Source organism: Heterocephalus glaber, unplaced genomic scaffold (assembly GCF_053883595.1).
Source record: "Heterocephalus glaber isolate CG9 unplaced genomic scaffold, H.glaber_assembly_v1.0 deba00001720, whole genome shotgun sequence".
NCBI lineage: Eukaryota > Metazoa > Chordata > Mammalia > Rodentia > Bathyergidae > Heterocephalus > Heterocephalus glaber.
In genome coordinates this window covers 11644600-11667563 of record NW_028258433.1, presented here as the reverse complement: position 1 = coordinate 11667563, position 22964 = coordinate 11644600, and the positions used below count along the sequence as shown (strand labels likewise).

At 37.0% G+C, this 22964-nt stretch overlaps 1 protein-coding gene across 1 annotated transcript; it reads left to right on the top strand.

Moving 5' to 3' along the window:
• The first annotated feature begins 5 nt into the window (after nucleotides 1-5).
• On the top strand, nucleotides 6-22872 carry Proser1 (proline and serine rich 1). Its single transcript, XM_004874059.4, has 14 exons — nucleotides 6-241; nucleotides 718-869; nucleotides 3769-3834; nucleotides 6084-6152; nucleotides 8273-8367; nucleotides 9122-9215; nucleotides 11213-11323; nucleotides 12967-13050; nucleotides 14332-14410; nucleotides 15007-15102; nucleotides 17001-17045; nucleotides 18269-20039; nucleotides 20741-20891; nucleotides 21523-22872. The coding sequence occupies exons 2-14, from the start codon at nucleotides 825-827 to the stop codon at nucleotides 21643-21645; spliced, it is 2829 nt and encodes a 942-aa protein (XP_004874116.2). The 5' UTR covers nucleotides 6-241; nucleotides 718-824; the 3' UTR covers nucleotides 21646-22872.
• The last annotated feature ends 92 nt before the right edge of the window (nucleotides 22873-22964 follow it).

Here is a 22964-nt window from a genome sequence, read left to right as displayed (position 1 = left end):
GCCGCTGGCCTTCAGGAAACGCGGCCCAGACTGGCGGCGCAGAGTTGAGCTTCCTTGAGCGCGACGGGTCTTATTGATAGTCCCCAAGAGCCGGTGGGGGTTGTTGGGGCAACCCGATAGGACGCCTGGTGCGGCAGGCGCTGAGGCTTTCGCGAGTCCCCCATCGCGAGGCTGTGTCCTCTTCGCCCGGCTCCGGGTGCTCTCGGGCCGCCGGCCTGCTCCCGGAAGACACGGAAGCTAGGTAACAAAGAGTCTGTCCCGCTGTCCGCTTCCTGGGCTGCGGGACCCAGGACTCGGGAGGAACGGCCGGGGATGCACGCCGCCCCGGCGGCCACGAGTCCTGGATCGCGGCAGTGAGGAGCGCGGCCCACGGCCGAGGCGCTGGTGCGGGCCGAGAGGCCGGCGCCTCCCTCTTCGCCGCCTGCAGGGCCCGGGGCGCAGGTGCCTCAGCTGCCCTGGACGTTTTACCCCGGAAAGTGGCTTCACCGGCTCCCGGCGGCGCCCAGCTTTCAGCTGCGCGGAACAGCGCTGAAATCTGGGTTTCTCTGCGGGACTCGGAAGACCCGGCTCTTCCCCGAGGTGTCCTGAAGCTTTGTGTGAAGAACCCTGACGGGAATGGTTTTTTGCTTTTAATAAAGTTTTTCTAAGTTTCGGATTTTAGAAAATTTTCCGGAGTTTGCAATACCCTACCTCCTCTCATTTTTCTCCTGCTCCTAGAGTGCTTTTCTTCTTCAACTATAAATATTTTTTGCTGTCAACGGAGCAGTCCAGGGATGAACATTTCATAATTGGACGTATAACTTAAACACGTGGAAACAGTCAAGATGGACAAAAAGTCCTTTGAAACCGTGCTGGATGAAATTAGAAAGGTAGTTACATTTGATTATTTAAATTCTATAATATACCACTTGCCATGGTTTAATTTTGGGGGTGCATTGTGTAAATTGCACAGAATAAAAGTCCTATCATTGCCAAGTGGGTACGAATTTTCACAAGGAGTGTAGAAGCCTGTAAATTGCGATGTTTCATGAACAGAAGTTATGTTAACACAGCTTGAGAATCAGTGCGATGTTGTGGAAATTATATTCAGTCCTTGGTTGTGAAGCAGCTTTACAGTATTTAATTTAAAACTATAATTTTGATAAATAATTGAATATTTCTGATTTTTACCTCATCTTTTATTACAGGAAAATGACCAAAAACTAGAACTTGAAAGTTTTTTTTAATACTGGTAATTATTACTATGAAGTATTTTTCACATTTAAAGATTAGCAGAATGTTTGTTGTCTTGGACAGAATTAAATTAAGTGTGACATTGTTTAAAGTCACTTTCTTAGGGATTGGCCGTCAGTATCCTAAGTTTTAAACAGTATCTTAAATTTCAAAACTTTTTCTCCTGCATTCTAAGTTTTTGCTTCTTTTCGAGGTTCTTGTGTGTATCCAGTTATGAACCAGACAACAATAGTTTTGGAGTGCAGTCTTGAGCCTAACTGTAGCTCAAGTATAAAAACAAGAGCTTACCTCTCTAGAACTGAGAGAACTTGATGCACCATAGTTATATCCTCCCCAAGTGCCTTGTTAAGGCGTGCAGGGCAGTTACTATTTCATACCTTTCTGTCTCTTGACTGACAACACAGAAATTTCTGCCATGTACTCTGGTGCTTGTTTCAGCTTATAAAGTTATTACTGAAATTGTTTCTGGACTTGCTGATTTACTTTATTTTATATAATGCTCTTTTCTCTTTCAAATGGACATGTTTGATTTTCACAACTTGAGAGAATTAGATGTTCCTTTTTGAACAATTTTCTACTTACACAAATCCAGTTTGCCCAAAGATTTGAAACAAAATACCAGTTTACTAATTGGATGGATAGAATTTGTAACGATTTGTTCAGGAGCATTTTTTTTTTAAATGCTGTTTGTAAGAAAATACTTTGTGACCTCAAGCCGATTTCTACTTTTAGATGAAACAGTGTCCGTGGGCCTGTTCTTTCCTTATCATGTATTGTAAAAATGTCTTGTAAATATTAGTGAGGGGAATAGAGATTACCCAGAGATGAAAGTTATTTTCATATAAGATGGCAACTTGGGTCCATATTGCTGGTCCGCAGTCAGTATTTGCAGGCTTTGTCAAATGCATCAACATTGTAGTAGTCTATTAAAATGGAATAAAGTAGAAGCACATGTAAAGTGGGCATTATTAACTGATTTTATCTTAATTCCTCTTAGACTGTGTAAATGTCATTTTAAACCAAAGCATCCCTTTCCCTGATTACCACTGTACTTAACCATTGTCATTAAAGCAAAAAAGCATGTAATAAGACTTTAGGAAAATAAATAAGGAAGAAAAATGGGGAAAAGGCAGTTCAATTTGCTTTTCAAAAAGGAGATAATAGCCATCAGTTAATGGGCACTTACTGTTTGCCTGGGTCCTGTTAACAACCCAGAAGATAGGTGCTTCTGATTTTACAGATGGTAGACTTAGTCTCTGTGAGGTTAATAGGCAGCTCATGGTTACCCAGCTGTTGAGTGGGGGGCCTGATAATCAGACTGAGGCAGTCTTACTCCAGAACATGATGCTGTTCTTGAGGGTACAGCTGTACCTCTCAGGCATTGGTGAAAAAAACCCAAACGTGTCAGGGCATCAGCACTGTCCAGGATTTAATTCAGCAACTCGCTTTTTACTCGCTTTTTCCAATAATGATAACCAAACCCCTTATTGTACATTGTCCGAATGCCATTTTTCCCCATTTCAGTGCAAAGCTACTGAGCAACCTGAATGTTTAGTTGATGGGTCTAAACATTTTCTCCTCGTAGAATGATACACAAGTATATGGAAAGTACTACTATTTTATAGCAAGAACAAAAGGATTAGGATTTTTGTTTTGTGGATTTTTTTTTTTTTTGACAGTTCTGGAAATGGAACCCAGGTACTCTACCACTGAGCTATGTGCCAGCCTTGGGATTAGTTTTTTATGATTAATGGCTATTGATCTATGATAACCTGGTATTTCCTCCTCTAAGGTTGACAAATAGCTTCAAGGGGAGCATGTGATATCAATTGGATCTAGATAATGTTGAATTAAAGCCACCACTTTCTCTCACTTGTAGGTTCCTTACAGAAACCTGACTTATTCAATACCTATTAGATGTCAGATCTAATATTGACTATTGTAATTCTCAGTTTCTTTTTTAGGTAGGTGGTAAATGGTATTTCCCTTTATGAATGAGGAAGCTTGAAAGGAATTCAAATGCCTCTCACAGGCCACACTGCCAGTTAGTGGCAGCCAGGGACAGTGAACTCAGGGCCCTTTAGCTCCTTGTGTTCTTATATCCCTGTGGAAGTACTGAGAGCCTCAACTAGATCTTGTCTTATTCTTCTTTCTCAGTGCATAATTGGTGCGCAGTAAATAATTCATGAGTAAGTAATATCTGATATATTTAGTCTTAATAACAATTTAGTTGGATGGGGATGTTTTGAAATTCTTATTCTTTATGTGCAATTTGTACCAGTGTTGAATCTTACTTACTTGAATTTTATTTCCTTTCTATTTTGTAGCGAGGCCCAGGGGGCACTCCTGCTCTGTCAGTGTATCCTTTACAGTGTGGAACTTGGGAGGTACAATGTCCTGTCACCACAGTGACTTCAGCTGCTTTTGCATTCCAGGGCCAAAGGAGACCTGTCACCATTGAGTTAACTGGCAGTTTTGATAGATGCATATTACTTTGCTGTTTATGTATATTAATGCTGCTTTTTTATTTTTTAGGCTGTTTTGACAGAATACAAATTAAAAGCAATTGAGTATGTGCATGGATACTTCTCTAGTGAACAGGTATTCCTTGTTATTTGTTTTTAAATAACACCTTTTTACACAAGTATTTTGGCTAATGTCTGTTTACCCTGCTGGATAAATGCAGAATTTTTAAAAATTTTTTGTTGCATTAAGGAACTTTAGATGTTTTCAGTTTGAACATACAACTACAGAATGTATAGATCAGGAATATTTTATAAACCTACCCACTTTTGCCACAATTCTTATTCTGGAATGATTTAAAAATACACTATCTAAAACAAAAAGCATTTCAAAATGTTAGTTATTCTAGGCGCAATATAAAAAATGTTTGTAATGGTAAAGTTACCTTTATTTGTATGGTATTTATAACACAATAATTGTAAAATTCACTATATTATAAAGTAAAACTTGAATAAGTGAAATATTCTTATGTGTTCTTATATGATGCTACTAAACAAAAAGTTGAATAACGGCACACACTGTCTAAAAAGTAATTTCTGTTAATGCCAGAAGATGACTAGTGTAAGTATGGTAGGTTAGTGAAAACTTTTATTCCACTTTAGGGAGGTTCAAAGTTTTAAGAAAGGAGATACGCACACACACACAATCTGGTAGAAATAGAAATGGACATCTGGAGAGCAGTTCTGGGAGTGAACAATGGATGATGCACCCATAGGTCAGGCTAGTAAATGCTCCAATTTTCATTTCTCAAGAGCTTGAAAATTTAAAAGTTTGAATAACTAACCCTGTACGAATTTTGCCTTTAAATTCTTAAAGGCTGTTTTATTATTTGTTACCTATACTGCCTTTTTAATGAGTTTTTCAGCTTTTCCACTGCTTTACCCAGTCATTTTTGTTCTTTTTTTTTTAAGTAACTGCACTTTGTTATCCACTTTCATTGATTTTTTTTTTAATTCATTAATTTTATTGGTATTTTTAGGTATACAGTATGCTTACATTCATTATTGGGAATTTGTACCTTTGCTCTTTTTAAAATTTAAGTTTTGAAGAGATAATTTCTTATAGCTAACACCTCTGCCCTCCCTCCCTTTCATTTGTGTGTCTGTATGTATGTGTGATGTTTTAGAGAAAACATCTTTCCTTGGTGGTGCATTTACTTTGCTAAAGTCCTTACAAACTTTATTAAGCCACTTCCTAATTGAGATATTCTAAATCTACTTACTATATTAAAATAAACATTGATAGTTTAATTTTTATAGTTTGTAAAACACAGTCTTTCTGTATCATAAAAATACTATTTCCATTAAGGTAAGGATAGGTACTCTTTCCAAATTAACTGGAGTACTTGTTTTTAATAGCAAACTATTAATTGTATGCTATTTGTGCATCTCTTTATAAGAAATGAAAATATTTTTACTTCACATGCCCCTCCAGTTTATATCATTGGCCTTGCTTTGTAGAATAATTGGAACCTTAGCACATTTTCAGGTACTTACAGTAAAATAGTTAACATAGATACACAGATTTCATGATTCTTCTTGCTTTTTTTTTTCTTTTGAGTATCTTTGAAGGCAGGGGTGGTAACCTGCCAAAACTTCAAAGTTAGAATCTTTTTTTTCTGGTACTAGGGCTCGAACTCGGGACCTTGTGCTTGCGAGGCAGGTGGTGGAACCACTGAGCTAAATCCTCGGCCCCTCAAAGTTAGAATCTTGATCCTTGGCTCACCTCTTACTGACTACCTCACAGTGTTTCCCCCACGCATTTCAACTCTGGTGGTAGAGGGTGGTTGTGGGAGCCAGCAAGAAACTGGGTATTTGAGCACTTAAAATGTTCCACCATGTAGAAGCTGCTTTAGTAAATCACAGTGATTCTTGTTTTTTAGGGAGTAGATCTCTGGTATGAGTGGTATAAGTAAAAGAGTAGATGTTAGTGGACCTACAGTAAATCACAAAATCACACCATTGTTAGTAATTAAAACTGTCACTTTCCATTATACATTTTCTATTCGTAATACATTTTTATATTCCTGAGCTGTCATTTTATTTTTGTCAGCCTCCTGTTTTTACGAAGATACTCTTTTTCCTCCATTGTATATTTTCCCTTCTAGACCGGTATTATCCAAGAGAACTTTTGTAATGGCGTGTTACTTTCAGTGATTTAAATTTACATAACCACACTTGGCAACTCTGTTGGACAATGCGTCTGTACTCTGGGACCTTGCTCATCACCCATACCCAGGCTGCATGTATTGAATAGAATTCCAGAAATCTTACAGAAATGTTTGGAAGCACACTGTCAATAGAGCTAAACTAATTCTTTTCTTTCAGGTGGTTGATTTATTGAGATATTTTTCCTGGGCCGAGCCTCAATTAAAAGCAATGAAGGCATTACAGCATGTAAGTAACTTATTTTTGTTTGGAATACAGAATTTAAGTAATGTTCTCAATTTTCCGTAATTCTTCTCAAATTACAATTTGTTTGCATCAGGAAAAACTAAACAACATATATATCCATCAACAGATGAACAGATTAAAAAAACATAGTATTTACACAAAAGATAAACTTGAATTATTTGTAGGAAAATGGATGTGACTTAAGTAAGTCAGACAAACAAGCTTAAATATTACATAGTATCTCTTATATGAGAAGCCCAAATTATAAAGAGCAAAATAAAAGATAGGCAATAGGAAGTAGGGAGATCTTTCTCAAATGGAAAGGGCATTAAAAGATGGAGTGATGGGAAGGAAAGGGGATGAAAAAAAGAATGAAGATGTGTTATGCACATGTACCAACTCCATACGAGGAATATAAATATGTACTAAACATGTACTAATTTAAAAAACTATGCTGGAAAATTTTGTATTCAGTGTAAGTTGCATATACTGTATTATTAAATTCTATACCACAGTATTTTAATTGACCGATTGGAGGGAAAATATTCATTACCAAGTAAAATAAAGGAATTAAATTAAGTACTTTTATGCACTTTTATTGTTTAATATCCATCTTTATCCTCTTATACTTAGTCTAAGAAGAGTCACCAAACATTATAGTTAACAGTTCTTTTGGCCTGTACTGTCCAAGTGATTTTCAGTGTTAATGGAAATCTGTATCCGTACAGTCCATTGCAGTGGCCATGTGGCTGTCGAACATTGAACCGTGTGCTTAGTCTATCTGAGAAACTGTAGTTTTAGTTTCATTTTATTGAAATTACTTTAAATGGTCACAAGTTTCTAGTGGCTGCTGCATAGGGTAATACAGTGTAGAACTTAGATCATCAGGGTGTTTAGATCAAACAGAAGTTATCTTGCTCTAGAAGAAAATTTGCCAACAAGTACTAGGCATGGTCAGGTTTAGTTGAAGCAATTTAAAGTAGGTTCTAGATACCTAAACTGATCTATCTGCCTAACAGTGTCTGGGTCTTGTTAGTGCTTCTTTTCCTCCTATATAACAATTACTTTTTTTTGATTTACAAAAGAAGGTTCTCTGTCATGCTTTGGAGGTGAAAGCCTTTTTTCTCCTCATAGCAGAATGAGCAAAGTAGAGAGCTCTTCTATAAGATATATTGCTGAGGACTTTGCCTTTTTTTTATCAGGACAACAAATTCATGATAGCTTTGAAGACCACTTGCTTTTCTCCCTACTTTAGAATTATAATTCAGAGGTGAAAAGTTTATCACAGGGACAAGTCATTACACTGACTTGTATTAAATTCTCACCTTTTCTGACTTTCTGATTTGACTGTTTTCATACTAAAGACTATTTGGTTGTATAAGGTATAATGAACATTTCTGTAAATTAAATGATTTAAAATAGTAATTCTAAGGATTTTTACAAATATATGTAAGGAAATTCATGATTAGGTATCAGTTTAAAACTATGCAAAGGAGTACATGTTTTTATCAATTCTTTTGGTACTACGTTAATGAAAGTGCTCGAAAAACATTAAAAAAAATCTTACATTGTTGCAATGCGTGTTAACATAAGACTCTTAAGAAAGTTATGTAACAGGGAAAGCTGTTTAACTCAGTGTTTCCCTAGCTTATGTGACCAGTGGGCCCTTTCCCACGTGACCGTAGCACCATGAACCACGGTCTTTGGGGAGTGTTGATTCGTGGCACACCTACTCTCACCTAACTGGTACATATAATTTTCATCTAACTCCTTCAGCAATTTAATCTCCTGTGTGTATAAATATCACCTTTTGGAGGAAAGTACTTGTTAATGTGTTTTACTCTATAAATTAACATATTGAGAAAAATGGATTAAAAAGATCACAGGATAATTTGATCTTTATCTGAAATGTTACATTGAAAGAGCATAAGTATAATTTACATATTATTAGAACTTCCTTTTGAATGGCTGGGACTTGCTTTTGAATAAATAATTTCACCTAAAATGTATAATGTCACCTAAAATGTTTATATTAATAACATTTAAGTATATTTTTTCAAAAAGAAATATCTAGGATGAAAGCTTTGTGTTGAAAAATAAACTATTTTTTTTTATCTTAATAGAAAATGGTGGCTGTTCACCCAGCAGAAGTGGTCAATATACTCAACTGTTTTACCTTCAGTAAAGACAAGCTAGTTGCTCTTGAACTATTAGCTTCGTAAGTATTTATTTTTTCCATTTTCTTCAAATTTGGATGCTTTTTAGCTTCCTCCTAACTCTTTGATGTGTTTTAGAATTATATAAATAGGTGGAACTCTTAATAAAATATAGTCAATGAAGAGGAGTGATGAATTCTGATTTCTTCATGTGAATAAATATCCAATGTACTTTTGTATACATGATTATAACCTATGAAATAGTGGGGCTTATGAAGATTATTTAATCTGATTTTTCTTCATTGCAGTAACTTGCTTTGTCTTTATACTCTAAAAAATTTGAAAAGCAAAATTGGTAAAGTCATAATACTTTTAAGAGTTAGACAAAAGTTCTTCTGCTTACTGACACATCTTTGGGCAAAGTATCTTTATTTTCTGAGCCATATTTCCCTCAATGGTAAAAATAAGGATAACTACTTACAAGGTTTATAATATTACTTTATAATTTCTAGTAATCAGTTAGATGAACCTCTCTTCAGTTACATTTACTATTGTTATATAAACATACTACTTAAAGTTGCTTATTAAAAGTAAGTTATCCAGGGCTGGGGATTTAGATCAGTGGTTTTGCTGCCTGCTGCGCAAGCACAAGGACCCAAGTTCGATCCCCAGTACCGAAAAAAAAAAGTTATCCCATTTTCTCCTTGTGTCATGGGAAACATTTACTCAGCTATGTTTGCATAAGCAAAAGCTGCTGACTTCTGTATATATGTCCAGGTGGTTAAGCAAAATGCTAAAATTGTGTTTCTTTGGTAGGAACATTGTTGATGTACAGAATTCTCGTCCCATTGAGGATTTATTCAGGATAAATATGTCTGAGAAGAAACGGTGCAAGAGAGTACTTGAACAGGTAATTTTCTGAAGATTGCTGTGAAAATGGCTGGTCTTTTTGAATGTTGTAAAGAAAAAAGTGCCCATCTTCCTGTGTTAGCTCTGGAGAATAATGTTGTCATGCAGGCTTAAGAGTGAAAAGCCAGTCAGCCCCTCCCCTGTACCTCATGAAGTCTTTATGTCTTGGTCCCTTGGTAGCACTTGGCCATAGTTCCAAGCCTTTGTTTTTAACTTTAAGTATTTAGAAACTTGACTTTTCAAATTTGTTAATCAGATTTATAAGAAATTACTACAGCAGAATTTCACTTTTATTGATTTAATATCTACAAAAGTGGGAATAGTAGTACTTGTCCAAACCTAGAAAACTTGATTCCTCATTTAAGGTAGTAAGCTCCTAGTATTGTGATGCCAGTAAACTGAATTAATAATTAGAAACCATGGGGAAAGGAAAGAAGGGGGAAAAAAAATAGGAGAAAAGGAAAAAAAATGGAAACAAAATCTTTGCAAATAGGGAAGGGTGGAGGGGGTGAAGGGAGGGCAGGGGAAGGGGGAAAAAATAAGAATCAAGATACTCATGTAATGGTACAAGATCTGAATGATGTATGTAAATGTATTTTATACCTAAAATGTACCAATAAACTTAATGGGGGAAAAAAAATAATTAGAAACCTGCTTGAGGGAGATGCAGGTTGGTGTCCCAGGCCTTGCAGCTCATACTACTTAGTATTCCCCACCTTCTCTAAACTCAGGGAGGGTAGGCAACTCTGGCTTAGTCCAGTGTTACTGTGGTAGAAACAAAGTCTGAGCCCGTGACGTTTTACTTGAATAATTTCCTCATTGGTTTTTTAAAATCTTCATGCCAACCAACCTATACTGCTATAGTTTTCTTCCTTATAGAGCATTCTGTTGGTGTCATTTTCCTTCTTGGAAATGTTCTGGAACTTTTATGTTCTGTGGGAAAGGTCTTTGATTAATGTAAGTTGCACAGCTTTTCCACAAAGTATACCTGAAGAGCCTTTAAAATATTCATACCTGTTAGCCTGAAAGTTCTTACCTTTTAGCCTGAAAAAATTTGTTCTGTGGAAATAAGTAGAAATATACAATTCATATTATAAGGACATTCACCTAATGTGATTTATAATAGCCAAAAGTTGAGGTGTCTTTTTAGAGTTAGGGGGCTGGATTATATAGCTCATATAATCATATGTGTTGTGAATGGATTTATAAAACTAATATAACTATATACATGTATATATACATGTAATTATATTTTTATGAATTATATTAATTATAAAACTATATATAGTTTTAAACATATCCAACGTAAATACACCTGCATAGTTTTATAATACATACAGATAGATCTGTTGGAATATTTACTTTATACAGTGATTTTCATTAATTTAATACATATTGGTTGAACACCAACTCAGTATATGTAAGGCTTCATTTCAGAAGCTTGGGATGCAGCAATAAATAGCTAGACCCAATCCCTTCCTTCACTGTCTCATAACTATGTAATATTATGTTGAACACCAGCCAAATAATTCTTGCCTATTCAGAAGGATAGCTGTTTGAACACTCTGTGGTCTGTTACTTGTATTTTTTCTCCTAAGTTGTATCTTCTTCTTTCATCCCTGTATCCTCCTTACCATCCCTGTACAATGAGTTTGGTATAGATTTGGACTCTGTTATTTCTTAGTGGTTGAAGAAAAGAAACAGAATAGACAATAAGACTTTTTTTGCACACAATTTATAGAACTTGTTATGAAGATATCTTTGTTTATAGGTCTATTAGTTGCAACATTAACAATATTGTGTTGCCTTTTTAGTAATTCCACTTAGGGTGATTTTTAAAAATTATTATTTAGGACATATAAGTGCTGACTGATATGTGAACAGACTGAATGAAATACTGTTCCTTAATTAGTGTTTTTAGCTGGGCTTCCCAATATCCTGAATACTTAACTGTTTGTTTGTTTGTTTATTACCACTGTCTTCTTTTTCACATTGCAGGCTTTCAAGGGCGGCTGCAAAGCTCCCCATGCTATGATATCTTCTTGTGGAACAATCCCTGGAAATCCGTATCCCAAAGGAAAACCTAGTCGAATAAATGGAATTTTCCCAGTAAGCACACTTTGATGACTGTATGTGAATCATCTTATGCCTAGGTGATATGTATTTTGTTTTGGTTTTTGGTTTGTTTTGGTACCAGGGTTCGAACTTGGGTCCTTATGCTAGCGAGGCAGGCGGTCAAACCACTGAGTTAAATCCCCAGCCCAGTGATATGTATTTTAAGTTAATGATATTTAAGAGAAAATACCAATTGATGATCCATCTGCAAAGGAAAAGAATTTTATGTTATCAGCATAATTCCTGGATTCACCATCAATTCAAAGTTCATGCGTAAACTTAACATTTAACATGTTTTTGTAAAATCTTCAGAACAAGCTAAACAAAATAGGATGATTTTGTTTTGTTTTCAGGTTTTGGTAAAGGAACATTTCTTAAATTCTCAGTATTTTTCAGATAGTTTCACAGTTAATATTTGAGAAACTCTGCACAGTGTCCTTCCTGAGAATCATGTTGCATAATAAAACTGCTGAGAAGTCCCTTAAAAAAGATACTTGTTTTTAATAGCATCTGGTGTTCTCAAATCACTTTATGAAATAAATTTTTTTAAAGATCCACTTTAGTTGCTGAATAACAAATAACCTAGGGGCTGTGTGGATTAAAACAGTAAAAATGTATTATCTCACTTAATTTTCATGGGTCAGGAGTCTGGGATTAGCTAGTTCTTTTGAGATAGTACATTTTTCTGAAAGCTTGATTTGGAGCTCAAGAATGTGTTTTTAAGGTAGCTCATTTACATGCCTGCCAAGTTAGTGTTGTTTTTTGGTAGGAGCCTCTTTGTTTTCGTCAGGACTTTTTCCATAGTGCTGCTTGGGTATCCTATGAACATGGCAGCTGGCTTCTCTCAGTTCAGATGATCCAAGAGAGGCCAAGTGGAAGCCTCAAGGCCTCTTATGACTTTGCATTGGAAGTCAAATGCCATCATTTGTGCAGTATTCTATAGTTACATAGGTCAGCCCTTTTCATTGGCTACACAATTCAGCCTTATCTGTTCTGGAACAGGACTGTAGAAGAACACTAAGAGATGTGGATTAGTGGGAGGCCATCTCGTAGGTTGGTTTCCATGCTAATGTGTAGTATTTAAGGACACACACTATCCAAAACACACGCTGTTACAGTTTAATCCTTTTTCTGATTTGCTCATTATAACAGTCTTTTGTAAGGTCCCCTGCCCTTAAAAACGTGGACAGTCACACTTAATATTTTCAGAGGACACTAGTTTTTTCTCATCTGTTTTCAACTAATACTGTTGTTCTTTTTCTTTCTTTGAGCATTACATATACTGTGACATTTCAAGTCTATAGTTGGTTTCTGTTTTTTTGTGGAGGAAAACAATGAGAACATGTTTTCTCCTTCTCTTTGACATCCCCTCTGTACATTACATGTTTATTTCCAAGTAACTCTGATGGTGCCATAAGGGTTCTATGACAGGAGGTTAAGAACTTCCTTATCAGGATTGTGCAGTCAGCCAGGGCAGAACTGGGTTTGGAATCTGAGTCTTACTCCTAGCAAGTTACATCCTTTTCTTCAACATAATACAATGTGGTTATTTGCTATTTTGGTTTAGGTTGGATTTTCTTTCTCTTTTTTTGTTTTGTTTTTAAGTTGTAATTTATTTAAACTTCATTTTTAAATAGGGAACCCCTTTGAAAAAAGATGGTGAAGAATGTACCAATGAAGGCAAAGGAATAGCTGCACGGATTCTTGGACCATCCAGACCAGTATGTTTAGGAAATAAAAGATGAAAGTTTTAATTTTTAATGCAGTTTTCTGTCTACAAAGAATAAATTAAGTTTTTGTGTTGCAAAGTTTCAGTGTAGGAGAAATTCTATGGGAGAATGGCCCAGGGCAGTGACAGTGAACTTTTTAGAGCTTTCAATGATACAAATGGCCTGCTAGGCACACGTGCCATAGGTTCTCCACCACTGGCTTAGGGAAATACAGTATAATTAGTTAGCAGTGTTATGGGCCCTTTTGAGGTTACATGTTGTATATAGTGAGATCTGTCAAATTATTTTTATTCTTTTCTCTTGCCACATTCACCTGTTCAATTGAAGTATAGAGTGAGGTGTTTGCCTTAACTGAGGTTTTGTTTTGGCCAAATCAATATAAGTAAAACAAAAATAAAGCCAGGTGGTTCAAAGTCTTTTCAAGGAAGTGGCTATGATGAGGCTGTAAACTGGACCAGAGTAGACACCCCCATGTGTGAGGGATTGTTGGAGTTCAAGGACTAGAGGCCTGTGCACAGCTACCTCGCAGTCCTCGCCTGTTCACATAGAAGAATGCAGTGGCTGTTGTTTGTAAGACTTAGACAGAAACTCATCCCCTCCCACTTCTACTCCAAAGGTATGTGCTCTCTGTAGGTATATGTGCAGAGTATAATTTAGCTTCAGGTATTTCTATTTCTTACATACATACCATCAGCTATAAAATAAAGTATGTGTGGATTTGTAGATTTCAAAAGACAATAGAAAGAACTAAAATAATGGACTCCTTATGCCATTGTACTTCTGTTAGAGTTGGAATTGTCAAGTGGTAAAGCAAGCAGTGCTTTTATCTTCCGAAAAGGAAGAAAGGATGGAAATGATAGGTTGAATTCCTAGAGTTTAAGAGGATATTGCCATTGGGGTTCTCAGGTAGGCGTAGGTGAGATTCCAAAATTAGCCTATTTTTGTGTGTTACTGAGGAGGAGATAGCAATTCTTGGATTAACATCAGCGGGGTCAGAGAGAAGTTTGCTATTTAGGATAAGCTCTGACCCTTCACTGGAGATGATTGGGTACTAAAATAAAAAGTACACAGCCCTTTTTGTCAAGATCTACCTTTGGAATTTGATAGGAACCACTCTTATTAAAAGCGAAATTTCCTTCATTTGTGTCATGTCTTAGTCTAGTCGTCTTTAAGACTAAATATTTTGGTTAAGTTTTATTTTGTTTTTTTGTTTTGCCAGGAGACAGCTTATTTGATTTTCTTCTAACTGCTATACCTTTCCCCCTCTTCTAGCCTCCTTCAACATACAATCCACATAAACCTGTTCCTTATCCAATACCTCCATGCCGGCCACATGCAACTATTGCACCAAGTAAGGAGTCCTTTAATTTCTACTTCTTTTTTGTCTGTTTATTAAATTGAAAGTAAGTACTAGTGTTGGTGCTTAGGAAACCTGCAGCTCTTCTAAGAGTTTGTGAGAGTTTAATTTTGCCCACAGTCAGCTTTTCGTGTCCAGCTACTAGTACCCTCTGTAGCAGTCAGTTTACTTAGGGTATTTTCCTTCTGATAAATTAATTGCACATTATTTTTATTCATTCTTTATTGTTATGGGTTTTCACTTCAGTAAATGATCCTCAAACCCTTTTTTGGTGGTTGGTGTGTAGAAGTATCATTAATGCATTTAATTTAAGTCAGGTACATATGCCTGACTGTAAGAATGGCAGATTCTTCCTGGCTTGCTAGTCAATGAGCTTATGTCTAGAAGGGCATGCAGTGAGAAGTAGGAATCACCCATTGTCTCACTGGTCTCTGTTTTCACTTAACCCTATACTCTAACTTCCATGTAAGATCTAACTTGCATATGACAGTATTAAAAATAGATTGGAATGCTACATTAATACAATTTGAACTCCTGGCCACAGAGTGATACTAAATTGTATATATTTTTTCTTTTTATTTTTACTTTAGGTGCTTACAATAATGCAGGTCTGGTACCGTTAGCCAATGTCATTGCTCCAGGTATACCCCCTCCACCTCCATATACTCCGAATCCAGTAGGAACAGGTAAAGTCATGTTATATTCAGTGTTAAAATAAGTAACTTATTCATTCACAAACATCCATTTGGAGGGGCAATTGTGTAGTGTGGTGTGTTCTAACAATGGAAACACAAGTTCAAGAGTCTGACAAGTCTGAATATGAGTCCTTGGTAGCACCAGGCTGCTTTCATTATCTTGATGGGCTTCCATTTTCCCATATGTAATAGAGAGTAACAATTTTAATAATATTATCCATCTGGACATGGTGGCATATGCCTGTGGTCCCAGGTACTTGGGAGACTGAGGCATGAGGGTCACAAATTTGAGGCTGCCCTGGGCAACTTAGCAAGATCCTGTCACTTAACTAAGTAAATAGGAACACTTTCAGTTAATATTAGATGACCTTATAATGTGTTGTATGCTGGGGAATCAGGGTACACAAACAGCCCTATTTACAAAGAGTTTGCAAACTAGTGAAAAATACATGTAAGGAAAGCAAGACAATTTCAGTATATTCTACTTCATTGGTTCTAAATTATACATTTTTTTATGGTTTAATTTCCCTAAAATTGGGATGTGGTTTACAGCAAATGAATCTTAAGTTTTGAGATATAAAGAGAATGAGCAATGCGACCATGTGCATATGTGGAAACTCAAAGGAGGGGGATCCAAACTAGTCAGTCACCCTAAAATAAATGTGAACTGTATGGTATACTGCTAAAGTTTGTTGACTCAGCAGTACACCTGCCATTTAACTGAATTAAGTTGAAGAAATAGCTAAGAAGAGACTGGTAATAAAATGTTGTATGAAGCATGGCAAAGTAAGAAGGTGATTTCTTGTGGCCAGGAGCTATTGGGCATTTTTTAAAAGCATCTTCAATTCCCCACTTGAGAGATTCGGATTCAATGATTTGGGGGGAGGGCCGAGATTATCTTTATTTTTAAATGATCTCCAGGTGATTTTTATCTTCAAGCAAATCGCTTCTTGGCCTTTTGGCTAAGATTAAATGTATCTTCAGGCACGTTTGAGAAATACTGTACTCTGTACATAACCCAGAAAGCGTCAGAGTATCTGGGGGTTTTTCAGGGCTTTCTGTTAACTACCAGATTTAAGAGAGCTAAGGCACTTTATACCTCCAAGTCTTTATTGAGAATCTTCGGGCATTTAGGGCAGATGGTTATCTGACTCAGCAAGGGAACTTCAGAGAAACTAGAATTACCAGATGAATACTCAAGGGGATGAGGGTTGGGTTAGCAAAGGATTTTTTCGCCCTAAGGCAGTTTATCATGTGCATATTTGTAGGGTGTGAAGGTGGTGGGTTGAATATTCCATGCATGGCAGAAGAGGGGAGGGAGTTACAATCTAGCCTGCTGTAGCCTGAGTTCCACTGCCAGTTGACATGGTGGCCCCATTGACTTTTGAATGGCATTAAGGTTCTACTTAGGTGTCCTTGGACCACATGTGGAAACACAGGCAGGTTATAGAAAAAAAAAAAAGAGCCATTTCTTACAAACAATATGACAAGTCATGAAGAAGTACAAATGCCACCAATTGGGCACCATGGGGATACGGGGCTTGTAAAAAGGTTAGAAGGGCTAATATTCCCAGCACTTCCCGTCTCATTCTTTTTCTTGATGCTCAGGCCGGCATCTTTCCAGAAAGGGGTGTTAAGCTTATGTGTAAAATTACAGTGTGTATTTAAAACCTAACAAGTTAACGGGAGGACAGCAGGATAGGACAGGGTGGAGGGAGAAGAAAGAACAATTGTTTATAATCCTCAGTGTTCATATATGTGTGATTTTTATTACAGGCATATTTTATTTTCTAACTATTTATTCATTTTGACACCTATTTCTGATTCTTAGTGTGTTAAATAATTTGATTAAAATTGAAATTAACGTTTATTTATTTACTTTTATGTAGAAAATGAAGACCTTTCCAATCAGTCAAAACCTACACAAAATCAAAGTAAGTACCAAATTTGATCCAGAGGTCACTGATATCTGTCATGGTTGTCTGCCTTGTTACTCACTGAGAACAGTGTGAGTTGAATGTGTTCAGGATGTTTTAGGAAAAGTTCTTGGATAAAGAACATAATTAAAACTTACAGTGGTTTATTAGTGCTATGTTTTATCACTATGAAATGCACATATTAACTGGATTTAAATTAATCTTACAACTTGATGTCCTATTTGCAAAACTTGCAGTGAAGTCTCAGTACTATCTGGAATCCGTGCATATTCATTTTATATTCTGATATTGGAAGCTTCATTTCTTTATATAAACACATAAACATATGGTATGGTAAAAATCCCTTTGACATATGGTAGATCAGATTCTACTTTTAGATTTATTTTTTTCAGTAAGTATTGTTAGGCATAATTTAACTTGAAAAAGAATGACAAGCACCAGAGGAGAAAGTGGAATTGGAAATGAAGTGTCACCCGGGTCTTGCCTCCAGGTGGCATCAGTGCTTAAGTATCTCATCGTCCCCTAGTTGAAGGTATGTGTGACCAGGAAGGAGGTGCCTTCTGGTATGGGACAAATACTGGCATCAGTTCTTCAATTGCAAAGTAGTACTCGAGTCTTAATTATTGTGGCACATGGTTATGAGGCTCAGTGGGAAAATTCTCCTCCCTGAGGATGGTACCTAATGAGTACTTCTGAGCTGGTTTCTAAAGGAGGTAGCATAGTTGGGTAGAAAGAACACTAAGTAAGATGTCAGGACATCTAGTTTTTTATCCTGGCTTTGTAACCACTTAGCTTTGTAACCTTGAGCAGGTCACTTAACTTCTATGAAAAGGAGATGAAGGACACTTTAATCTTCTGTTTCACTTCATTAACAATTCTATTTTGGAAAGAGGTAACCAGGTTAAATATCATAGTACCACTGGTAATAGTAGCATCCTTTGATTACCTATGCTGTGTTATTTGAGCATGATTAAGAAGTTAGTTTTTGTTTCTCCTTTTTTAACCTTATTAAGAAACTAAAACAATTGCATGGTTAAGAACATGGGTCTGACAAATCAGCATAATGAAAACCAGCAATTTAGATATTACAAGACCTGATTATACCTGTCATTGATTTTCTTTGAGATTTGTAAAATATGACAAATATTGTCGTGCATTTCTTTTGAGTTCAAATTGGACATTTTGGTGTGATGATAAATTCTTTCCCTTTTTCTCCACAGCATTTTCTACCCCAGCAAGTCAGCTCTTTTCACCTCTTGGTTCTAATCCTTCAACACCTGCTGCAACTCCTGTTCCCACTGCATCCCCAGTCAAGGCAGTAAATCACCCATCAGCATCAGCAGCTGCCACTGTTGCTGGAATGAATGTACCAAATGCTATCCTTCCTGTGTTCCCAGGGCAGGTCTCCTCAGCCATCCATACACCTCAGCCATCAATACCAAACCCAACTGTGATCAGGACCCTTTCGTTGCCTACTGCACCTGTAACTTCCATCCACAGTACAACCTCTGCTCCTGTTCCTTCCATTTTTTCTGGCCTAATGCCATTGCCAGGTCCTTCTGCTCCACCTACCCCTGCCCCTCAGGCTACGTCTATACTTCGAGCCACTCTTACTTCCAGTGAAGCATTTGCTTCCACTTCTGCCCCTTACACTAGTCACTTCTTTTCCACCAACACTACTGCTGCTTCTACCAATAACCCCAATTCCACTTCATTGTCATCAGTGTTTCCAGGTCTCCCTCTCCCCTTAACACCAACATCCCAAGGTGTATCCAATTCGACTCCTGTGATTACTGGTGGTTCTGCTCCCAGCGTTGCAGCTTCACTTGGCATAAATAATCCTCTTTTGTCTGTTTTAAAAGGCATTCTGACATCAAATGACACCAATTTAATCAATTCCTCTGTTTTGTCATCTTCTGTCACAAGTGGGCTGGCTTCATTATCCTCTCTTACTAATCAGAGAGCCTCAGCCCCTAACAAGTGCTATGCCCCATCAGCCCTTCCTGCCCCACAGAGGTCTTCTACTCCCAGGCTGGCCATGTTCCCAGGCCTGCCGTTTCCTGTGGCTTCCTCAACCGCCACTCCCCCTACACTGCCTGTGCAGTCTTCTTTGGCCACTGTTACATCCTCTTCAACATCAGTGCCAGTGAGCTGTGGCTCTTCAGCTGCCCTCTTGCATGGTCCCCACCCAGGTACTTCAGACCTGCACCTTTCATCCACCCCTGCTATGACAACTATTCCTGTTATGATCAAAACTGAACCCACAAGTCCTATTCCCTCCGCTTTTAAAGGCCCCTCTCATTCCATGAATCCCCCTCGTGGCACTTTAGGCTTGTCAGGGACTTTGGGCCGTGCATACACTTCTGCATCAGTGCCCATCAGTTTGTCTACTTGCCTTAATCCTGCATTATCAGGTCTCTCCAATTTGAGTACTCCCTTAAATGGTTCAAATCCCCTTTCCTCCATTTCCCTTCCACCACATGTTTCCTCCACTCCTATCACTCCAGTATTCACTGCTCTTCCTCCTTTTACTTCTTTGACCAATAGTTTTCCTTTACCTGGGAATCCCTCTCTGAACCCATCAGTATCTCTCCCAGGGTCATTAATAATCACCTCATCTAGCGCTGCCACCTCCACAGCCATGCCTCCTCCTAGCTCGACAGCAGCTGTTCTCTCAGGGCTCTCTGCTTCAGCGCCAGTCTCGGCAGCCCCCTTCCCCCTCAACTTGTCTACTGCTGTCCCCTCACTTTTTTCAGTTACTCAAGGACCTCTGCCCTCTTCAAATCCTTCCTACCCTGGCTTTTCTGTTTCTAATACCCCCAGTGTTACCCCTGCTCTCCCTTCGTTCCCGGGACTGCAGGCGCCCTCCACAGTCACAGCTGTCACACCACTGCCTGTTGCAGCCACAGCCCCCTCACCAGCGCCTGTCCTCCCAGGATTCGCTTCAGCGTTTAGTTCTAATTTCAACTCTGCTCTTGTTGCACAAGCCGGGTATGTGAATAGTTTGCAATAGGATAAAATTATTTTTCACATAAGTTTAGCTCATTGTCTTATGTTGTTCAAATGAAAGTCAAAATGGAATTATTTGGTGGTCCTAAATTATGTTTCTTTGGACCAAAACTTTAGCTCTAAAAAATGTTTCATGGCTCTTCAATGATGATAAGATAAATATATAAATGTCAGTGCTTATTAACAATTTTAGAATTTAGTATTTGGTTTAACTGTTACTATTACAAATACTATTTTAAAATACTAAAAAGTAATACTATTAGTATTTGGTTTAACTTCCTTACAGCATAAGTTATTAGATAAACTATAGACTTACGAAATTCAGAATAATATTCAATAAAAATTGAGTGGCTGATGTTATGGTTCTTTGCAAAAAAGGAATAGATTTCTAGGATTTTTTTTAACAAAATTGTGTTATGGTAAATATGTAAGTATTACTACTAATAAAGTTTTAGGATTTCTATTTGGTGATTTGCTTATAGCAGAAAGCATTATGTAAAACATAGATTTCCTGAATTCAAAATTACTTTAATTGAAATTGAGTGGCTGGTTTACTGGTTCCTTCCAATAGAAGAATGGATTCTAAGTTTTTGTTTTGTTTTAAATGTCTTATGATACTACTTGACAAATATATAAGCAACCTGTCTTATCTGCAGTTTGACCTGTTTTTCTGTCAACTGTAGTTTATCATCTGGACTCCAAGCTGCAGGCAGCTCTGTTTTTCCAGGCCTTCTGTCCCTCCCAGGTATCCCTGGGTTTTCCCAGAATCCTTCACAGTCGTCCTTGCAAGAATTACAGCATAATGCAGCTGCACAGTCAGCGTTGTTACAGCAGGTGAGCGAGTAATATCTGGTGTAAATAAAATAATGTGTTCTGTTAGTGATACGTAGGTATCCCAACATTGTCCAAAAGTAGGTTAGTTCTTCCCAGAATTGGCAAATTATGCTTGTTTTCTTTTAAAATTGTGACAAAGGTTAGGATGAAATCATCAGTATGACTTATTTTTCTTACTTGCAAATTTTTTAAATCTCAACTTATAGATTTTACTTAAAATGTGATCTTTTCAAGACAAGTTTAACTTGTCTTCTGTTTAGGCTATAATGGACCATTAAAGGAAAATGTCACTAGAAAACCTGTTAGCTTTTATTTGCAAGAATATTAAGTATTTTAATGGCATTTCTATGACTTCTCCACCTGAAGAAGTTTTAACATGTCATTTAAAATGTAGGAGACTGGGCCGGGGATTTTAGCTTAGTGGTTTCGCCGCCTGCTGCACAAGCGCAAGGACCAAAGTTCGATCCCTGGTACCTAAAAAAAAAAAAAAAAAAAAAAGTAGGAGCCGACCAGACTTTATCTTGCCAAACTTTGTTCTTTTCTTCCTTATCTGTAATATACCATAGCCAAAAAAGCAAGTCCAGAGTTGATTGAAGGAAACAGTCTGTTAAACTGTGCTTTTTTCTCTCAGGTCCATTCAGCTTCTGCTCTAGAAAGCTATCCAGCTCAGCCTGATGGCTTTCCAAGTTACCCCTCAACACCAGGAACACCATTTTCTTTGCAACCAGGCCTGTCCCAAAGTGGGTGGCAGTGAATATTTGAAAATTTTTATTCTTGGGAACAACATGAAATTTGCCTAAGAACTGCAGAGAACAATCTGACAAATGTGAAGTCAGCCAAAAGTCAGAAAATGAAAATGAGGATAATCCTAGGGAAATTGTGAAAAGAAATCCTAGTTGCATTTTTTAAAAAATGGTTTTAAGTATGAATACTCTCCATTCCCTTATGTAAATATGCTGACAATAAACTGTAAGGGGAATAGTATTTAAAAAATTATTTGTGGACTTTTCACCTTCCATCCTACAAAATTTTGTATCATGTATGTGGTCTATATAGAATATTAAAAGAAAAAACCGAACTCTTTATAGCCGAATACAGCCTTAAATCTGCTTGTATAGCATCCACGGACAGAAGTAATAGTTGTGCCTCAGATTTATGGGTTGCATGTGGCCCTGGGGAGTTACAACCCTTGGTATGCATGAGTGGTTCCTGTTAGTATCAGTTGGAACTCAGTATTCCGTATGTATCCGAAGAAGGGAACTGGAGACCCACCGTTATTTTTAATTTCTAGTATTTATGATCATACATACTGCTGAATTTAACTCAATATGTTTCAGGTAAGTGGAAAGGGTGCTTAATTATGTAGGCTCTAGAATGACTTTCAGGTGTTTTCAACTAAAACTATATATCCAGAACTACTTTCTTACAGAAATACAAGGAAGGCTTATTATTTGCCTTCAAAATAACTTGCCCTAATCTCAGCAGTATCCAGATGAATGAGGAACACTTGGGCCACCTCTGTTATTCATTGTACTCTGGAAGCTCTTGGTGAATGTTTACAATCATGGGATGTAATATTTTTATTTGTATTTAAATCAAATGCTTATCTGAAGTAATTATGTGACAGCAAATAGAGAAGACTTGCTCTGTTAGTAAATAAGCAGTGCGTACTCTATTTAAGGACCTGTGGTAATATAACATGATTGAATGTCATTAACTTAAGAGTGATAACTGCCACACTAGGGTGGGGGGTTAGAAAGAAAGAATTCCAATCCTGTGATTAAAAGTGTAAACTATAGAGTCTACTGTAGTACATTTCAGCATCTAGAAGTTTTACTTTTATAAAGATGGTGTCTGGAAGATGTTGCAAATGTATTTTCCTTCAACTTTTTAAGTATATTAAATATTCCTGTATGGTTAGTTTTTAACAATTTTTTAAAATAAACTTTATGAATATGACAAATACTTTATAAGTGTTTTATTAAATGCTTAGGCTTTTTGATTTTTTTTGTATGTGCAAGAGCTAATTTATTGAATTTTTTTGTCCAAATGTTGCAGCCCTATTTTACTATT

Excerpts from the sequence above, each read along its gene's own strand:
- Proser1 (XM_004874059.4), top strand. The coding sequence starts at position 825 with ATGGACAAAAAGTCCTTTGAAACCGTGCTGGATGAAATTAGAAAG. Across the intron at positions 11,324-12,966 it reads GAATAAATGGAATTTTCCCA|GGAACCCCTTTGAAAAAAGA; the intron begins GTAAGCACACTT and ends ATTTTTAAATAG. Across the intron at positions 15,103-17,000 it reads TCCGAATCCAGTAGGAACAG|AAAATGAAGACCTTTCCAAT; the intron begins GTAAAGTCATGT and ends ACTTTTATGTAG.